The following is a 22,236-nucleotide window of genomic DNA, read 5'->3' on the forward strand; positions in this document are numbered from 1 at the left end:
GGGTCAGACAGAGTGAAACTCCTTCCACACCATCCCATCACACACAGCCGGGGTCAGACAGAGAGAGAATCTCCCTCCATACTGTCCCCTGACACTCTCCCGGGGTCAGACACAGAGTGAATTTCCCTCCACACCGTCCCATCACACACACCTGTGGTCAGACAGAGTTGAACTCCCTCCACACAGTCCCAGGGTCAGACAGAGTGAAACTCCCTCCACACCATCCCATCTCACACACCCGGGGGCAGACACAGAGTGAAACTCCATCCACACCTTCCCATCACACATTCCAGGGGTCAGACACAGAGTGAATCTCCCTCCACACCGTCTCATCACACACTCCCGGGGTCAGACAGAGAGTGAAGCTCCCTCCGCACCGTCCCATCACACACTCCCGGGGTCAGACACAGAGTGAAACTCCCTCCACACCGTCCCATCACACACTCCCGGGGTCAGACACAGAGTGAAACTCCCTCCACACCGTCCCATCACACAGTCCCAGGGTCAGACAGAGTGAAACTCCCTCCATACCGTCCCATCATACACTCCCGGGGTCAGACACAGAGTGAATCTCCCTCCACACCGTCCCATCACAGATTCCCGTGGTCAGACACAGAGTGAATCTCCCTCTACACACTCCCGCGGTCAGACACAGAGTGAAACTCACTCCACACCGTCCCATCTCCCACTCCCAGGGTAAGACACAGAGTGAAACTTCCTCCAGACTGCCCCATCACACACTCCCGGGGTTGGACACAGAGTAAATGTCCCTCCACACAGTCCCATCAGACACTCCCAGGTTCAGACAGAGAGTGAATCTCCATCCACACAGTCCCATCACACACTCCCGGGGTCAGACACAGAGTGAAACTTCCTCCATACTGTCCCATCACACACTCCCAGGTTCAGACACAGAGTGAAACTCCATCTACACAGTCCCATCACACACTCCTGGTGTCAGACACAGAGTGAAACTCCATCCACACCTTCCCATCACACACTCCTGGGGTCAGACACAGAGTGAAGCTCCCTCCGCACCGACCCATCACACACTCACAGGGTCAGACAGAGTGAAACTCCCTGCACACTTACCCATCACACAGTCCCAGGGTCAGACAGAGTGAAACTCCCTCCATACCGTCCCATCATACACTCCTGGGGTCAGACACAAAGTGAAGCTCCCTCCACACTATCCCTTCACACAGTCCTGGGGTCAGACAGAGTGAAACTCCCTCCACACCGTCCCATCTCCCACTCCCGGGGTCAGACACAGAGTGAAACTCCCTCCATACCGTCCCATCACACACTCCCGGGGTCAGACACATAGTGAATCTCCCTCCACACCGTCCCATCACAGATTCCCATGGTCAGACACAGAGTGAATCTCACTCTACACCCTCCCGCCGTCAGACACAGAGTGAAACTCCCTCCACACTGTCCCATCACACACAACCGGGGTCAGACACAGAGTGAAACTCCCTGCACACTTACCCATCACACAGTCCCAGGGTCAGACAGAGTGAAACTCCCTCCATACCGTCCCATCATATACTCCTGGGGTCAGACACAAAATGAAGCTCCCTCCACACTATCCCTTCACACAGTCCTGGTGTCAGACAGAGTGAAACTCCCTCCACACCGTCCCATCTCCCACTCCCGGAGTCAGACACAGAGTGAAACTCCCTCCATACCGTCCCATCACACACTCCCGGGGTCAGACACAGAGTGAATATCCCTCCACACTGTCCAATCACACACTAACAGGGTCAGACAGAGTGAAACTCCCTCCGCACCTTCCCATCACACACTCCCTGGGACAGACAGAATGAAAGTCCTCCACACTGTCCCATCACACACTCCCGGGGTCAGACACAGAGTGAAACTCTCTCTACACTGTCCCATCACACTCTCCTGGTGTCAGACACGGAGTGAAACTCCATCCACACCATCCCATCACACACTCCCGGGGTCAGACACAGAGTGAAGCTCCCTCCGCATCACCCCATCACACAGTCCCAGGGTCAGACAGAGTGAAACTCCCTCAATACCGTCCCATCATACACTCCTGGGGTCAGACACAAAGTGAAGCTCCCTCCACACTATCCCTTCACACAGTCCTGGGGTCAGACAGAGTGAAACTCCCTCCACACCGTCCCATCTCCCACTCCCAGGGTCAGACACAGAGTGTAACTCCCTCCATACCGTCCCATCACACACTCCCGGGGTCAGACACAGAGTGAATCTCCCTCCACACCGTCCCATCACAGATTCCCATGGTCAGACACAGAGTGAATCTCACTCTACACCCTCCCGCGGTCAGACACAGAGTGAAACTCCCTCCACACTGTCCCATCACACACACCCGGGGTCAGACACAGAGTGAAACTCCCTGCACACTTACCCATCACACAGTCCCAGGGTCAGACAGAGTGAAACTCCCTCCATACCGTCCCATCATATACTCCTGGGGTCAGATACAAAATGAAGCTCCCTCCACACTATCCCTTCACACAGTCCTGTTGTCAGACAGAGTGAAACTCCCTCCACACCGTCCCATCTCCCACTCCCGGAGTCAGACACAGAGTGAAACTCCCTCCATACCGTCCCATCACACACTCCCGGGGTCAGACACAGAGTGAATATCCCTCCACACTGTCCAATCACACACTAACAGGGTCAGACAGAGTGAAACTCCCTCCGCACCTTCCCATCACACACTCACGGGATCAAATACAGAGTGAAACTCCCTCCACACCATCCCATCACAGACACCCGGGGTCAGACAGAGAGTGAATCTCCCTCCATACTGTCCCATCACACTCTCCCGGGGTCAGACACAGAGCGAATCTCCCTCCACACAGTCGCATCACACACTCCCGGGATCAAATACAGAGTGAAACTCCCTCCACACCGTCCCATCACACACTCCTGGTGTCAGACACAGAGTGAAACTCCATCCACACCTTCCCATCACACACTCACGGGATCAAATACAGAGTGAAACTCCCTCCGCACCGACCCATCACACACTCACAGGGTCAGACAGAGTGAAACTCCCTGCACACTTACCCATCACACAGTCCCAGGGTCAGACAGAGTGAAACTCCCTCCATACCGTCCCATCACACACTCCCGGGGTCAGACACATAGTGAATCTCCCTCCACACTATCCCTTCACACAGTCCCAGGGTCAGACAGAGTGAAACTCCTTCCACACCATCCCATCACACACAGCCGGGGTCAGACAGAGTGAGAATCTCCCTCCATACTGTCCCCTGACACTCTCCCGGGGTCAGACACAGAGTGAATTTCCCTCCACACCGTCCCATCACACACACCTGTGGTCAGACAGAGTTGAACTCCCTCCACACAGTCCCAGGGTCAGACAGAGTGAAACTCCCTCCACACCATCCCATCTCACACACCCGGGGGCAGACACAGAGTGAAACTCCATCCACACCTTCCCATCACACATTCCAGGGGTCAGACACAGAGTGAATCTCCCTCCACACCGTCTCATCACACACTCCCGGGGTCAGACAGAGAGTGAAGCTCCCTCCGCACCGTCCCATCACACACTCCCGGGGTCAGACACAGAGTGAAACTCCCTCCACACCGTCCCATCACACACTCCCGGGGTCAGACACAGAGTGAAACTCCCTCCACACCGTCCCATCACACAGTCCCAGGGTCAGACAGAGTGAAACTCCCTCCATACCGTCCCATCATACACTCCCGGGGTCAGACACAGAGTGAATCTCCCTCCACACCGTCCCATCACAGATTCCCGTGGTCAGACACAGAGTGAATCTCCCTCTACACACTCCCGCGGTCAGACACAGAGTGAAACTCACTCCACACCGTCCCATCTCCCACTCCCAGGGTAAGACACAGAGTGAAACTTCCTCCAGACTGCCCCATCACACACTCCCGGGGTTGGACACAGAGTAAATGTCCCTCCACACAGTCCCATCAGACACTCCCAGGTTCAGACAGAGAGTGAATCTCCATCCACACAGTCCCATCACACACTCCCGGGGTCAGACACAGAGTGAAACTTCCTCCATACTGTCCCATCACACACTCCCAGGTTCAGACACAGAGTGAAACTCCATCTACACAGTCCCATCACACACTCCTGGTGTCAGACACAGAGTGAAACTCCATCCACACCTTCCCATCACACACTCCTGGGGTCAGACACAGAGTGAAGCTCCCTCCGCACCGACCCATCACACACTCACAGGGTCAGACAGAGTGAAACTCCCTGCACACTTACCCATCACACAGTCCCAGGGTCAGACAGAGTGAAACTCCCTCCATACCGTCCCATCATACACTCCTGGGGTCAGACACAAAGTGAAGCTCCCTCCACACTATCCCTTCACACAGTCCTGGGGTCAGACAGAGTGAAACTCCCTCCACACCGTCCCATCTCCCACTCCCGGGGTCAGACACAGAGTGAAACTCCCTCCATACCGTCCCATCACACACTCCCGGGGTCAGACACATAGTGAATCTCCCTCCACACCGTCCCATCACAGATTCCCATGGTCAGACACAGAGTGAATCTCACTCTACACCCTCCCGCCGTCAGACACAGAGTGAAACTCCCTCCACACTGTCCCATCACACACACCCGGGGTCAGACACAGAGTGAAACTCCCTGCACACTTACCCATCACACAGTCCCAGGGTCAGACAGAGTGAAACTCCCTCCATACCGTCCCATCATATACTCCTGGGGTCAGACACAAAATGAAGCTCCCTCCACACTATCCCTTCACACAGTCCTGGTGTCAGACAGAGTGAAACTCCCTCCACACCGTCCCATCTCCCACTCCCGGAGTCAGACACAGAGTGAAACTCCCTCCATACCGTCCCATCACACACTCCCGGGGTCAGACACAGAGTGAATATCCCTCCACACTGTCCAATCACACACTAACAGGGTCAGACAGAGTGAAACTCCCTCCGCACCTTCCCATCACACACTCCCTGGGACAGACAGAATGAAAGTCCTCCACACTGTCCCATCACACACTCCCGGGGTCAGACACAGAGTGAAACTCTCTCTACACTGTCCCATCACACTCTCCTGGTGTCAGACACGGAGTGAAACTCCATCCACACCATCCCATCACACACTCCCGGGGTCAGACACAGAGTGAAGCTCCCTCCGCATCACCCCATCACACAGTCCCAGGGTCAGACAGAGTGAAACTCCCTCAATACCGTCCCATCATACACTCCTGGGGTCAGACACAAAGTGAAGCTCCCTCCACACTATCCCTTCACACAGTCCTGGGGTCAGACAGAGTGAAACTCCCTCCACACCGTCCCATCTCCCACTCCCAGGGTCAGACACAGAGTGTAACTCCCTCCATACCGTCCCATCACACACTCCCGGGGTCAGACACAGAGTGAATCTCCCTCCACACCGTCCCATCACAGATTCCCATGGTCAGACACAGAGTGAATCTCACTCTACACCCTCCCGCGGTCAGACACAGAGTGAAACTCCCTCCACACTGTCCCATCACACACACCCGGGGTCAGACACAGAGTGAAACTCCCTGCACACTTACCCATCACACAGTCCCAGGGTCAGACAGAGTGAAACTCCCTCCATACCGTCCCATCATATACTCCTGGGGTCAGATACAAAATGAAGCTCCCTCCACACTATCCCTTCACACAGTCCTGTTGTCAGACAGAGTGAAACTCCCTCCACACCGTCCCATCTCCCACTCCCGGAGTCAGACACAGAGTGAAACTCCCTCCATACCGTCCCATCACACACTCCCGGGGTCAGACACAGAGTGAATATCCCTCCACACTGTCCAATCACACACTAACAGGGTCAGACAGAGTGAAACTCCCTCCGCACCTTCCCATCACACACTCACGGGATCAAATACAGAGTGAAACTCCCTCCACACCATCCCATCACAGACACCCGGGGTCAGACAGAGAGTGAATCTCCCTCCATACTGTCCCATCACACTCTCCCGGGGTCAGACACAGAGCGAATCTCCCTCCACACAGTCGCATCACACACTCCCGGGATCAAATACAGAGTGAAACTCCCTCCACACCGTCCCATCACACACTCCTGGTGTCAGACACAGAGTGAAACTCCATCCACACCTTCCCATCACACACTCACGGGATCAAATACAGAGTGAAACTCCCTCCGCACCGACCCATCACACACTCACAGGGTCAGACAGAGTGAAACTCCCTGCACACTTACCCATCACACAGTCCCAGGGTCAGACAGAGTGAAACTCCCTCCATACCGTCCCATCACACACTCCCGGGGTCAGACACATAGTGAATCTCCCTCCACACTATCCCTTCACACAGTCCTGGGGTCAGACAGAGTGAAACTCCCTCCACACCGTCCCATCTCCCACTCCCAGGGTCAGACACAGAGTGTAACTCCCTCCATACCGTCCCATCACACACTCCCGGGGTCAGACACAGAGTGAATCTCCCTCCACACCGTCCCATCACAGATTCCTGTGGTCAGACACAGAGTGAATCGCCCTCTACACCCTCCCGCGGTCTGACACAGAGTGAAACTCCCTCCACACTGTCCCATCACACACTCCCTGGGTCAGACACAGAGTGAATCTCCCACCACACCGTCCGATCACACACTCCCAGGGTCAGACACAGAGTGAAACTCCCTCCACACCGTCCCATCTCCCACTCCCGGGGTAAGATACAGAGTGAAACTCCCTCCAGACTGTCCCATCACACAGTCCTGGGGACAGACACAGAGTGAATCTCCCACCACACCGTCCCATCACACACTCCCAGGGTCAGACAGAGTGAATCTCCCTCCACACTCTCCCGGGGTCAGATACAGAGTGAATCTCCCTCAACACTGTCGCATCACACACTCCCGGGGTCAGACACAGCGTGAAGCTGCCTCTACACTGTCCCATCACACACTCCCGGGGTCAGACACAGCGTGAAGCTGCCTCTACACTGTCCCATCACACACTCCCGGGGTCAGACACAGATTGAATCTCCCTCCACACCGTCCCCTCACACACTCACGGGATCAAATACAGAGTGAAACTCCCTCCACACTGTCCCATCTCACACACCCGGGGTCAGACAGTGTGAAACTCCCTCCACACTGTCCCATCACACACTCCCGGGGGCAGACACAGAGTGAATCTCCTTCCACACCTTCCCATCACACACACCTGTGGTCAGACACAGAGTGAAACTCCATCCACACAGTCCCAGGGTCAGACAGAGTGAAACTCCTTCCACACCATCCCATCACACACAGCCGGGGTCAGACAGAGAGAGAATCTCCCTCCATACTGTCCCCTGACACTCTCCCGGGGTCAGACACAGAGTGAATTTCCCTCCACACCGTCCCATCACACACACCTGTGGTCAGACAGAGTTGAACTCCCTCCACACAGTCCCAGGGTCAGACAGAGTGAAACTCCCTCCACACCATCCCATCTCACACACCCGGGGGCAGACACAGAGTGAAACTCCATCCACACCTTCCCATCACACATTCCAGGGGTCAGACACAGAGTGAATCTCCCTCCACACCGTCTCATCACACACTCCCGGGGTCAGACAGAGAGTGAAGCTCCCTCCGCACCGTCCCATCACACACTCCCGGGGTCAGACACAGAGTGAAACTCCCTCCACACCGTCCCATCACACAGTCCCAGGGTCAGACAGAGTGAAACTCCCTCCATACCGTCCCATCATACACTCCCGGGGTCAGACACAGAGTGAATCTCCCTCCACACCGTCCCATCACAGATTCCCGTGGTCAGACACAGAGTGAATCTCCCTCTACACACTCCCGCGGTCAGACACAGAGTGAAACTCACTCCACACCGTCCCATCTCCCACTCCCAGGGTAAGACACAGAGTGAAACTTCCTCCAGACTGCCCCATCACACACTCCCGGGGTTGGACACAGAGTAAATGTCCCTCCACACAGTCCCATCAGACACTCCCAGGTTCAGACAGAGAGTGAATCTCCATCCACACAGTCCCATCACACACTCCCGGGGTCAGACACAGAGTGAAACTTCCTCCATACTGTCCCATCACACACTCCCAGGTTCAGACACAGAGTGAAACTCCATCTACACAGTCCCATCACACACTCCTGGTGTCAGACACAGAGTGAAACTCCATCCACACCTTCCCATCACACACTCCTGGGGTCAGACACAGAGTGAAGCTCCCTCCGCACCGACCCATCACACACTCACAGGGTCAGACAGAGTGAAACTCCCTGCACACTTACCCATCACACAGTCCCAGGGTCAGACAGAGTGAAACTCCCTCCATACCGTCCCATCATACACTCCTGGGGTCAGACACAAAGTGAAGCTCCCTCCACACTATCCCTTCACACAGTCCTGGGGTCAGACAGAGTGAAACTCCCTCCACACCGTCCCATCTCCCACTCCCGGGGTCAGACACAGAGTGAAACTCCCTCCATACCGTCCCATCACACACTCCCGGGGTCAGACACATAGTGAATCTCCCTCCACACCGTCCCATCACAGATTCCCATGGTCAGACACAGAGTGAATCTCACTCTACACCCTCCCGCCGTCAGACACAGAGTGAAACTCCCTCCACACTGTCCCATCACACACACCCGGGGTCAGACACAGAGTGAAACTCCCTGCACACTTACCCATCACACAGTCCCAGGGTCAGACAGAGTGAAACTCCCTCCATACCGTCCCATCATATACTCCTGGGGTCAGACACAAAATGAAGCTCCCTCCACACTATCCCTTCACACAGTCCTGGTGTCAGACAGAGTGAAACTCCCTCCACACCGTCCCATCTCCCACTCCCGGAGTCAGACACAGAGTGAAACTCCCTCCATACCGTCCCATCACACACTCCCGGGGTCAGACACAGAGTGAATATCCCTCCACACTGTCCAATCACACACTAACAGGGTCAGACAGAATGAAAGTCCTCCACACTGTCCCATCACACACTCCCGGGGTCAGACACAGAGTGAAACTCTCTCTACACTGTCCCATCACACTCTCCTGGTGTCAGACACGGAGTGAAACTCCATCCACACCATCCCATCACACACTCCCGGGGTCAGACACAGAGTGAAGCTCCCTCCGCATCACCCCATCACACAGTCCCAGGGTCAGACAGAGTGAAACTCCCTCAATACCGTCCCATCATACACTCCTGGGGTCAGACACAAAGTGAAGCTCCCTCCACACTATCCCTTCACACAGTCCTGGGGTCAGACAGAGTGAAACTCCCTCCACACCGTCCCATCTCCCACTCCCAGGGTCAGACACAGAGTGTAACTCCCTCCATACCGTCCCATCACACACTCCCGGGGTCAGACACAGAGTGAATCTCCCTCCACACCGTCCCATCACAGATTCCCATGGTCAGACACAGAGTGAATCTCACTCTACACCCTCCCGCGGTCAGACACAGAGTGAAACTCCCTCCACACTGTCCCATCACACACACCCGGGGTCAGACACAGAGTGAAACTCCCTGCACACTTACCCATCACACAGTCCCAGGGTCAGACAGAGTGAAACTCCCTCCATACCGTCCCATCATATACTCCTGGGGTCAGATACAAAATGAAGCTCCCTCCACACTATCCCTTCACACAGTCCTGTTGTCAGACAGAGTGAAACTCCCTCCACACCGTCCCATCTCCCACTCCCGGAGTCAGACACAGAGTGAAACTCCCTCCATACCGTCCCATCACACACTCCCGGGGTCAGACACAGAGTGAATATCCCTCCACACTGTCCAATCACACACTAACAGGGTCAGACAGAGTGAAACTCCCTCCGCACCTTCCCATCACACACTCACGGGATCAAATACAGAGTGAAACTCCCTCCACACCATCCCATCACAGACACCCGGGGTCAGACAGAGAGTGAATCTCCCTCCATACTGTCCCATCACACTCTCCCGGGGTCAGACACAGAGCGAATCTCCCTCCACACAGTCGCATCACACACTCCCGGGATCAAATACAGAGTGAAACTCCCTCCACACCGTCCCATCACACACTCCTGGTGTCAGACACAGAGTGAAACTCCATCCACACCTTCCCATCACACACTCACGGGATCAAATACAGAGTGAAACTCCCTCCGCACCGACCCATCACACACTCACAGGGTCAGACAGAGTGAAACTCCTTGCACACTTACCCATCACACAGTCCCAGGGTCAGACAGAGTGAAACTCCCTCCATACCGTCCCATCACACACTCCCGGGGTCAGACACATAGTGAATCTCCCTCCACACCGTCCCATCACAGATTCCCATGGTCAGACACAGAGTGAATCTCACTCTACACCCTCCCGCCGTCAGACACAGAGTGAAACTCCCTCCACACTGTCCCATCACACACACCCGGGGTCAGACACAGAGTGAAACTCCCTGCACACTTACCCATCACACAGTCCCAGGGTCAGACAGAGTGAAACTCCCTCCATACCGTCCCATCATATACTCCTGGGGTCAGACACAAAATGAAGCTCCCTCCACACTATCCCTTCACACAGTCCTGGTGTCAGACAGAGTGAAACTCCCTCCACACCGTCCCATCTCCCACTCCCGGAGTCAGACACAGAGTGAAACTCCCTCCATACCGTCCCATCACACACTCCCGGGGTCAGACACAGAGTGAATATCCCTCCACACTGTCCAATCACACACTAACAGGGTCAGACAGAGTGAAACTCCCTCCGCACCTTCCCATCACACACTCCCTGGGACAGACAGAATGAAAGTCCTCCACACTGTCCCAACACACACTCCCGGGGTCAGACACAGAGTGAAACTCTCTCTACACTGTCCCATCACACTCTCCTGGTGTCAGACACGGAGTGAAACTCCATCCACACCATCCCATCACACACTCCCGGGGTCAGACACAGAGTGAAGCTCCCTCCGCATCACCCCATCACACAGTCCCAGGGTCAGACAGAGTGAAACTCCCTCAATACCGTCCCATCATACACTCCTGGGGTCAGACACAAAGTGAAGCTCCCTCCACACTATCCCTTCACACAGTCCTGGGGTCAGACAGAGTGAAACTCCCTCCACACCGTCCCATCTCCCACTCCCAGGGTCAGACACAGAGTGTAACTCCCTCCATACCGTCCCATCACACACTCCCGGGGTCAGACACAGAGTGAATCTCCCTCCACACCGTCCCATCACAGATTCCTGTGGTCAGACACAGAGTGAATCGCCCTCTACACCCTCCCGCGGTCTGACACAGAGTGAAACTCCCTCCACACTGTCCCATCACACACTCCCTGGGTCAGACACAGAGTGAATCTCCCACCACACCGTCCGATCACACACTCCCAGGGTCAGACACAGAGTGAAACTCCCTCCACACCGTCCCATCTCCCACTCCCGGGGTAAGATACAGAGTGAAACTCCCTCCAGACTGTCCCATCACACAGTCCTGGGGACAGACACAGAGTGAATCTCCCACCACACCGTCCCATCACACACTCCCAGGGTCAGACAGAGTGAATCTCCCTCCACACTCTCCCGGGGTCAGATACAGAGTGAATCTCCCTCAACACTGTCGCATCACACACTCCCGGGGTCAGACACAGCGTGAAGCTGCCTCTACACTGTCCCATCACACACTCCCGGGGTCAGACACAGCGTGAAGCTGCCTCTACACTGTCCCATCACACACTCCCGGGGTCAGACACAGATTGAATCTCCCTCCACACCGTCCCCTCACACACTCACGGGATCAAATACAGAGTGAAACTCCCTCCACACTGTCCCATCTCACACACCCGGGGTCAGACACAGAGTGAATCTCCTTCCACACCTTCCCATCACACACACCTGTGGTCAGACACAGAGTGAAACTCCATCCACACAGTCCCAGGGTCAGACAGAGTGAAACTCCTTCCACACCATCCCATCACACACACCCGGGGTCAGACAGAGAGTGAATCTCCCTCCATACTGTCCCCTGACACTCTCCCGGGGTCAGACACAGAGTGAATTTCCCTCCACACCATCCCATCACACACACCTGTGGTCAGACAGAGTTGAACTCCCTCCACACAGTCCCAGGGTCAGACAGAGTGAAACTCCCTCCACACCATCCCATCTCACACACCCGGGGGCAGACACAGAGTGAAACTCCATCCACACCTTCCCATCACACATTCCAGGGGTCAGACACAGAGTGAATCTCCCTCCACACCGTCTCATCACACACTCCCGGGGTCAGACAGAGAGTGAAGCTCCCTCCGCACCGTCCCATCACACACTCCCGGGGTCAGACACAGAGTGAAACTCCCTCCACACCGTCCCATCTCCCACTCCCGGGGTCAGACACAGAGTGAAACTCCCTCCATACCGTCCCATCACACACTCCCGGGGTCAGACACATAGTGAATCTCCCTCCACACCGTCCCATCACAGATTCCCATGGTCAGACACAGAGTGAATCTCACTCTACACCCTCCCGCCGTCAGACACAGAGTGAAACTCCCTGCACACTTACCCATCACACAGTCCCAGGGTCAGACAGAGTGAAACTCCCTCCATACCGTCCCATCATATACTCCTGGGGTCAGACACAAAATGAAGCTCCCTCCACACTATCCCTTCACACAGTCCTGGTGTCAGACAGAGTGAAACTCCCTCCACACCGTCCCATCTCCCACTCCCGGAGTCAGACACAGAGTGAAACTCCCTCCATACCGTCCCATCACACACTCCCGGGGTCAGACACAGAGTGAATATCCCTCCACACTGTCCAATCACACACTAACAGGGTCAGACAGAGTGAAACTCCCTCCGCACCTTCCCATCACACACTCCCTGGGACAGACAGAATGAAAGTCCTCCACACTGCCCCATCACACACTCCCGGGGTCAGACACAGAGTGAAACTCTCTCTACACTGTCCTATCACACTCTCCTGGTGTCAGACACGGAGTGAAACTCCATCCACACCATCCCATCACACACTCCCGGGGTCAGACACAGAGTGAAGCTCCCTCCGCATCACCCCATCACACACTCCCAGGGTCAGACAGAGTGAATCTCCCTCCACACTCTCCCGGGGTCAGATACAGAGTGAATCTCCCTCAACACTGTCGCATCACACACTCCAGGGGTCAGACACAGAGTGAATCTCCCACCACACCGTCCGATCACACACTCCCAGGGTCAGACACAGAGTGAAACTCCCTCCACACCGTCCCATCTCCCACTCCCGGGGTAAGATACAGAGTGAAACTCCCTCCAGACTGTCCCATCACACAGTCCTGGGGACAGACACAGAGTGAATCTCCCACCACACCGTCCCATCACACACTCCCAGGGTCAGACAGAGCGAATCTCCCTCCACACTCTCCCGGGGTCAGATACAGAGTGAATCTCCCTCAACACTGTCGCATCACACACTCCCGGGGTCAGACACAGCGTGAAGCTGCCTCTACACTGTCCCATCACACACTCCCGGGGTCAGACACAGCGTGAAGCTGCCTCTACACTGTCCCATCACACACTCCCGGGGTCAGACACAGATTGAATCTCCCTCCACACCGTCCCCTCACACACTCACGGGATCAAATACAGAGTGAAACTCCCTCCACACTGTCCCATCTCACACACCCGGGGTCAGACAGTGTGAAACTCCCTCCACACTGTCCCATCACACACTCCCGGGGGCAGACACAGAGTGAATCTCCTTCCACACCTTCCCATCACACACACCTGTGGTCAGACACAGAGTGAAACTCCATCCACACAGTCCCAGGGTCAGACAGAGTGAAACTCCTTCCACACCATCCCATCACACACACCCGGGGTCAGACAGAGAGTGAATCTCCCTCCATACTGTCCCCTGACACTCTCCCGGGGTCAGACACAGAGTGAATTTCCCTCCACACCGTCCCATCACACACACCTGTGGTCAGACAGAGTTGAACTCCCTCCACACAGTCCCAGGGTCAGACAGAGTGAAACTCCCTCCACACCATCCCATCTCACACATCCGGGGGCAGACACAGAGTGAAACTCCATCCACACCTTCCCATCACACATTCCAGGGGTCAGACACAGAGTGAATCTCCCTCCACACCGTCTCATCACACACTCCCGGGGTCAGACAGAGAGTGAAGCTCCCTCCGCACCGTCCCATCACACACTCCCGGGGTCAGACAGAGTGAAACTCCCTCCATACCGTCCCATCACACATTCCAGGGGTCAGACACAGAGTGAATCTCCCTCCACACCGTCTCATCACACACTCCCGGGGTCAGACAGAGAGTGAAACTCCCTCCACACCGTCCCATCACACATCCCAGGGTCAGACAGAGTGAAACTCCCTCCATACCGTCCCATCATACACTCCTGGGGTCAGACACAAAGTGAAGCTCCCTCCACACTATCCCTTCACACAGTCCTGGGGTCAGACAGAGTGAAACTCCCTCCACACCGTCCCATCACACACTCCCGGGGTCAGACACAGAGTGAATCTCCCTCCACACCGTCCCATCACAGATTCCCGTGGTCAGACACAGAGTGAATCTCCCTCTACACACTCCCGCGGTCAGACACAGAGTGAAACTCCCTCCACACCGTCCCATCTCCCACTCCCAGGGTAAGACACAGAGTGAAACTTCCTCCAGACTGCCCCATCACACACTCCCGGGGTTGGACACAGAGTAAATGTCCCTCCACACAGTCCCATCAGACACTCCCAGGTTCAGACAGAGAGTGAATCTCCATCCACACAGTCCCATCACACACTCCCGGGGTCAGACACAGAGTGAAACTTCCTCCATACTGTCCCATCACACACTCCCAGGTTCAGACACAGAGTGAAACTCCATCTACACAGTCCCATCACACACTCCTGGTGTCAGACACAGAGTGAAACTCCATCCACACCTTCCCATCACACACTCCTGGGGTCAGACACAGAGTGAAGCTCCCTCCGCACCGACCCATCACACACTCACAGGGTCAGACAGAGTGAAACTCCCTGCACACTTACCCATCACACAGTCCCAGGGTCAGACAGAGTGAAACTCCCTCCATACCGTCCCATCATACACTCCTGGGGTCAGACACAAAGTGAAGCTCCCTCCACACTATCCCTTCACACAGTCCTGGGGTCAGACAGAGTGAAACTCCCTCCACACCGTCCCATCTCCCACTCCCGGGGTCAGACACAGAGTGAAACTCCCTCCATACCGTCCCATCACACACTCCCGGGGTCAGACACATAGTGAATCTCCCTCCACACCGTCCCATCACAGATTCCCATGGTCAGACACAGAGTGAATCTCACTCTACACCCTCCCGCCGTCAGACACAGAGTGAAACTCCCTCCACACTGTCCCATCACACACACCCGGGGTCAGACACAGAGTGAAACTCCCTGCACACTTACCCATCACACAGTCCCAGGGTCAGACAGAGTGAAACTCCCTCCATACCGTCCCATCATATACTCCTGGGGTCAGACACAAAATGAAGCTCCCTCCGCACTATCCCTTCACACAGTCCTGGTGTCAGACAGAGTGAAACTCCCTCCACACCGTCCCATCTCCCACTCCCGGAGTCAGACACAGAGTGAAACTCCCTCCATACCGTCCCATCACACACTCCCGGGGTCAGACACAGAGTGAATATCCCTCCACACTGTCCAATCACACACTAACAGGGTCAGACAGAGTGAAACTCCCTCCGCACCTTCCCATCACACACTCCCTGGGACAGACAGAATGAAAGTCCTCCACACTGTCCCATCACACACTCCCGGGGTCAGACACAGAGTGAAACTCTCTCTACACTGTCCCATCACACTCTCCTGGTGTCAGACACGGAGTGAAACTCCATCCACACCATCCCATCACACACTCCCGGGGTCAGACACAGAGTGAAGCTCCCTCCGCATCACCCCATCACACAGTCCCAGGGTCAGACAGAGTGAAACTCCCTCAATACCGTCCCATCATACACTCCTGGGGTCAGACACAAAGTGAAGCTCCCTCCACACTATCCCTTCACACAGTCCTGGGGTCAGACAGAGTGAAACTCCCTCCACACCGTCCCATCTCCCACTCCCAGGGTCAGACACAGAGTGTAACTCCCTCCATACCGTCCCATCACACACTCCCGGGGTCAGACACAGAGTGAATCTCCCTCCACACCGTCCCATCACAGATTCCCATGGTCAGACACAGAGTGAATCTCACTCTACACCCTCCCGCGGTCAGACACAGAGTGAAACTCCCTCCACACTGTCCCATCACACACACCCGGGGTCAGACACAGAGTGAAACTCCCTGCACACTTACCCATCACACAGTCCCAGGGTCAGACAGAGTGAAACTCCCTCCATACCGTCCCATCATATACTCCTGGGGTCAGACACAAAATGAAGCTCCCTCCACACTATCTCTTCACACAGTCCTGTTGTCAGACAGAGTGAAACTCCCTCCACACCGTCCCATCTCCCACTCCCGGAGTCAGACACAGAGTGAAACTCCCTCCATACCGTCCCATCACACACTCCCGGGGTCAGACACAGAGTGAATATCCCTCCACACTGTCCAATCACACACTAACAGGGTCAGACAGAGTGAAACTCCCTCCGCACCTTCCCATCACACACTCACGGGATCAAATACAGAGTGAAACTCCCTCCACACCATCCCATCACAGACACCCGGGGTCAGACAGAGAGTGAATCTCCCTCCATACTGTCCCATCACACACTCCCAGGGTCAGACAGAGTGAATCTCCCTCCACACTCTCCCGGGGTCAGATACAGAGTGAATCTCCCTCAACACTGTCGCATCACACACTCCCGGGGTCAGACACAGCGTGAAGCTGCCTCTACACTGTCCCATCACACACTCCCGGGGTCAGACACAGATTGAATCTCCCTCCACACCGTCCCCTCACACACTCACGGGATCAAATACAGAGTGAAACTCCCTCCACACTGTCCCATCTCACACACCCGGGGTCAGACAGTGTGAAACTCCCTCCACACTGTCCCATCACACACTCCCGGGGGCAGACACAGAGTGAATCTCCTTCCACACCTTCCCATCACACACACCTGTGGTCAGACACAGAGTGAAACTCCATCCACACAGTCCCAGGGTCAGACAGAGTGAAACTCCTTCCACACCATCCCATCACACACACCCGGGGTCAGACAGAGAGTGAATCTCCCTCCATACTGTCCCCTGACACTCTCCCGGGGTCAGACACAGAGTGAATTTCCCTCCACACCGTCCCATCACACACACCTGTGGTCAGACAGAGTTGAACTCCCTCCACACAGTCCCAGGGTCAGACAGAGTGAAACTCCCTCCACACCATCCCATCTCACACACCCGGGGTCAGACAGAGTGAAACTCCCTCCACACTGTCCCATCACACACTCCCGGGGGCAGACACAGAGTGAAACTCCATCCACACCTTCCCATCACACATTCCAGGGGTCAGACACAGAGTGAATCTCCCTCCACACCGTCTCATCACACACTCCCGGGGTCAGACAGAGAGTGAAGCTCCCTCCGCACCGTCCCATCACACACTCCCGGGGTCAGACACAGAGTGAAACTCCCTCCACACCGTCCCATCACACAGTCCCAGGGTCAGACAGAGTGAAACTCCCTCCATACCGTCCCATCATACACTCCTGGGGTCAGACACAAAGTGAAGCTCCCTCCACACTATCCCTTCACACAGTCCTGGGGTCAGACAGAGTGAAACTCCCTCCACACCGTCCCATCACACACTCCCGGGGTCAGACACAGAGTGAATCTCCCTCCACACCGTCCCATCACAGATTCCCGTGGTCAGACACAGAGTGAATCTCCCTCTACACACTCCCGCGGTCAGACACAGAGTGAAACTCCCTCCACACCGTCCCATCTCCCACTCCCAGGGTAAGACACAGAGTGAAACTTCCTCCAGACTGCCCCATCACACACTCCCGGGGTTGGACACAGAGTAAATGTCCCTCCACACAGTCCCATCAGACACTCCCAGGTTCAGACAGAGAGTGAATCTCCATCCACACAGTCCCATCACACACTCCCGGGGTCAGACACAGAGTGAAACTTCCTCCATACTGTCCCATCACACACTCCCAGGTTCAGACACAGAGTGAAACTCCCTCCACACTGTCCCATCACACACTCCCGGGGTTGGACACAGAGTGAATCTCCATCCACGTTCTCCCATCACACACTCCCGGGGTCAGATATAGAGTGAATCTCCCTCCACACAGTCCCATCACACACTCCGAGGTTCAGACACAGAGTGAAGCTCCATCCGCACCATTCCACCACGTATTTCTGATCTCGGATTCATGATCTGGCTGCCTTACCTTCAGAGCGAGGAGCAGGAGGAAAGTTTCTACACTGTAGAACCCTCGGTCCACAAAGTCACCCATGAACAGATAGTTTGTTTCTGGTACATCTCCCCCAACCTGACGGGGAGGGAGGGAGGGCAAGAGAGAGTAGATGACAGGTCAGTAGGAGCCATTATGCTGCTGGGGAGAGGGCAGGGAAGGATATGGTAGAGGTATTGTGGTGGTACAGAGTGGGGGAGGAGAACTCACAGGTGGTGGGGGAAGAAAGAAGAAACACATGGTGAGAGAGAGCCAATCCCGGGGAGAAGGCTGGTAAGACAGGAAAAAAGGGATGGCCCGGGGGTTAAGAGTGTGAGGGACCTGGGGGGGGGGGGGGGGGTGAGCACAGGGGGACCTGGAGGGGAGCATGCGAAACCAGAGGGCAGGGAGGAGATGATAAGGGAGAACGAGCGCAAGTTAGAGAACGTAGGCAGAGGGTAGGTACGGTGTAGATGCTGGGGAGATGAATCCAGGGACAGAGCAGTGGGGGTGAAGACTGTGTAGAACAGCATGGAGAGAAAGGGGGAGAGACTTGGATGGCAGGGTGGGGGAGGTCAAAGTGCAAAGTGGTGGGGTGAATGGCGGGTGAGAAGAAGTGGGGGAGGAAGGGAAGCTTGATTTGGAGGGTGTATGGGTGTCAAACTGCAGGCAGAAGGGAAGGATACCGGACTCACCCGGAATAACTCCTTCAGGTCATAGAACTGCCCATGAATGTCTCCGCAGACCTGTGGGTGAAGGTGAAGAGAGGGTTAAAAAAGACCCAGTTTTCTTTTAAAGTAGAGTTAGTCTGTTCAGTTCTCATAATGAACAAACCTGTTAATTAGGTTTATACACTCAGTAGCCATTTTATTAGGTACACCCACTCATTAATATAAATATCTAATCAGCCAATCACATGGCAGCAACTCAATGCATAAAAGCATACAGACATGGTCAAGAGGTTCAGTTGTTGTTCAGAGCAAACATCAGAAAGGGGGAAGAAATGTGATAAGTGACCTTTACTGTGGAATGATTGTTTGTGCCAGATGGGGCAGTTTGAGTATCTCAGAAACTGATGAAATCCTGGGATTTTCATGCACAACAGTCATGCACTACAGTTTAGAGAATGGTGCGAAAGACACAAAAAAAACATCCAATAAGAGGCAGTTCTGTGAGAGAAAGCTCATTGTTAACGAGAGAGGTCAGAGGAGAATGGCCAGACCCGTTCAAGCTGATAGGAAGGTGACAGTAACTCAAATAACCACACATTACAACAGTGGTGTGCAGAAGAGCATCCCTTAATTCACAACCCATTAAACCTTGATGTGGACGGGCTATAGCAGAAGGCCATGAAGGCCGTCGTTGCGGGCAGTGGAGTGAGCTGGGAGTAGAGTGGAGGCCTAAGGGCTTTGGCTCATCGGGCTTCGGCGGAACCGGGCGAGGCGAGGAAGACCGGAGCTGCAGAGCTCTCACAGCTAGTTGCTTCGTAAGTAGTCCTGCTTCCTTTTACACTTATAACTTTAAAAGTATTGTTAAATAGTGTGATAGTTAGCTGTATTGGGGCAAAGGGTTCTTGCATAACTAATACTAGTACATTAAATTAACTATATAGCTTGGAGCAGGTGATGTGTTACTGCTGCGAGATGTGGGAACCGGTAGACCCCATTGAGGGACACGGCGACTACATTTGCAGCAAGTGTTTGTTGCTCGAGGAACTCCAGCTTCATATTGATGAGCTGCAGTCCGAGCATCAGACACTGCGACACATCAGGGAAGGGGAGAGTTACCTGGACTCTGTGTACCAGGAGATAGCCACACCGAATAGATTAACTAATGTAGATTGCAGTCAAGCACAGGATAGTGTGGCTATGAGTGAGGCAAGTAGGGGAATCCAGGAGGTAGGGCTGGAGGAGATGCAGTCCTTGCTCTTGTCCAACAGATTCGAGGCTTTAACTCCCTGTGAGGGCAGGAGCAGGGACTGTGGGGAGGATGAGCAAACTGCCCATAGCACCGTGGAGTGGGGGGCCATTCCAGAGGGGGGAGTCAATAGAAATGTTGTAGTAATAGGGGACAGTATCGTCAGGGGGATAGATAGGGTTCTCTGCAACTGAGAGCGAGAGTCCCAAAGGCTATGTTGCCTGCCTGGTGCCAGGGTTAAGGACATCTCTTCTGGGCTGGAGAGAAACTTGCAGTGGGAGGGGGAGGATTCAGTTGTCTTAGTACACGTCGGTACTAATGACATAGACAGGACAAGGAAGAAGGTTCTGTTACAGGAATATGAGCAGCTAGGGGTCAAATTAAAAAACAGAACCTCAAGAGTAATAATCTCTGGATTATTACCTGAGCCACGAGCAAATTTGGCTAGGTTAAATAAAATTAGGGAGATAAACGTGTGGCTCAAAGACTGGTGTGGGAGAAGTGGGTTTTGCTTCTTGGGACACTGGCACCAGTACTGGGACAGGAGAGAACTGTTCCGGAGGGACGGGCTTCACCTGAACCGGGCTGGGGTTAGTGTCCTGGCGAATCATATAACTAGGGCTGCAGAGAGGTCTTTAAACTAACTAGTGGGGGGGAGGATTCTAGAGAGCAAATAATTAAAAAGACAATGGAGAAGGTAATGGATGTAGGTAAAAGTGGAGGAATAAAAAGACAGAGTGTGTCAGGAGGGGAAAGAATGTACGGAGATAAGCGTAAAGTTGTACAAAAGGAAAAGGTAGGAAATAAGTGTCAAACATATTTGAAAGTCCTTTATTTGAATGCACGTAGTATTAGGAATAAAACTGATGAGTTGACCGTACAAATAATTACTATGGTTATGATATTGTGGCAATTACGGAAACATGGCTGCAGGGTGACCAGGACTGGGAATTAAACATACAAGGGTATTTGACAATTAGGAGAGACAAGCAAGAAGGAAAAGGAGGTGGGGTGGCTATGTTAATAAAGTAAGAAATCACTGCAATAAAGCGAAATGATATTGGCTCAAAGGATCAGGATAACAAAACAATTTGGGTAGAAATAAGAAATAGTAAAGGGAAAAAAGCAGTGGTGGGAGTAGTCTATAGGCCTCCAAACAGCTGTAACTCAGTTGGTCGGAGCATAAATCAGGAAATAGTTGGGGCTTGTAATAAGGGAACAGCTATAATTATGGGGGATTTTAACTTTCATATTGACTGGACTAATCAAGTCGGACACGGCAGCCTTGAAGAAGAGTTTATTGAGTGTATTCGGGATGGGTTCTTTGAACAATACGTTACTGAGCCGACAAGGGGGCAAGCAGTCTTAGATCTGGTCCTGTGTAATGAGACAGGACTAATAAAAAATGTCCTAGTAAAGGATCCCCTTGGAATGAGTGACCATAACATGGTCGAATTCCATATTCAATTAGAGGATGAGAGGGTTAGATCTCAAACAAGCGTACTGAGCTTAAATAAAGGAGACTATGATGGTATGAGAGCGGAATTGCTTAAGATGGATTGGGAAAATAGATTAAAGGGTAGATCGGTACTTGATCAGTGGTGTATATTTAAGGAGTTATTTTACAACTATCAAGAAAAATATATTCCACTGAAGAAAAAAGGGTGTAAAAGAAAAAATAGTTATCCGTGGCTAAGTAAAGAAATAAAGCAAAGTATACGACTAAAAAGAAAGTTATATAAAGTAGCTAAATCTAGTGGGAAGATTGAAGATCGAGAAGCTTTTAAAGATCAGCAGCAAATAACAAAAAGATTGATTAAGAAGGGGAAGATAGATTATGAAAGTAAATTGGCGAAAAACATAAAAGCAGATAGTA

General features: G+C 53.8%; 1 protein-coding gene across 4 annotated transcripts in view; it reads right to left on the reverse strand.

Annotated features, from left to right (window-relative positions):
• The window catches only part of ppp4cb (protein phosphatase 4, catalytic subunit b), a 141,674-nt gene that overhangs the window by 111,900 nt on the left and 7,538 nt on the right, over positions 1 to 22,236 (reverse strand). For all 4 annotated transcript variants that reach the window (XM_073033921.1, XM_073033923.1, XM_073033922.1 and 1 more), the window contains 2 exons: positions 19,139 to 19,189; positions 18,441 to 18,542 (listed from right to left, as the gene is read on the reverse strand). In XM_073033921.1, coding sequence (XP_072890022.1) covers positions 18,441 to 18,542; positions 19,139 to 19,189 — 153 coding nt within the window. The remainder of the gene's footprint in view (positions 1 to 18,440; positions 18,543 to 19,138; positions 19,190 to 22,236) is intronic.

Source organism: Hemitrygon akajei, chromosome 31, assembly GCF_048418815.1.
Source record: "Hemitrygon akajei chromosome 31, sHemAka1.3, whole genome shotgun sequence".
NCBI lineage: Eukaryota > Metazoa > Chordata > Chondrichthyes > Myliobatiformes > Dasyatidae > Hemitrygon > Hemitrygon akajei.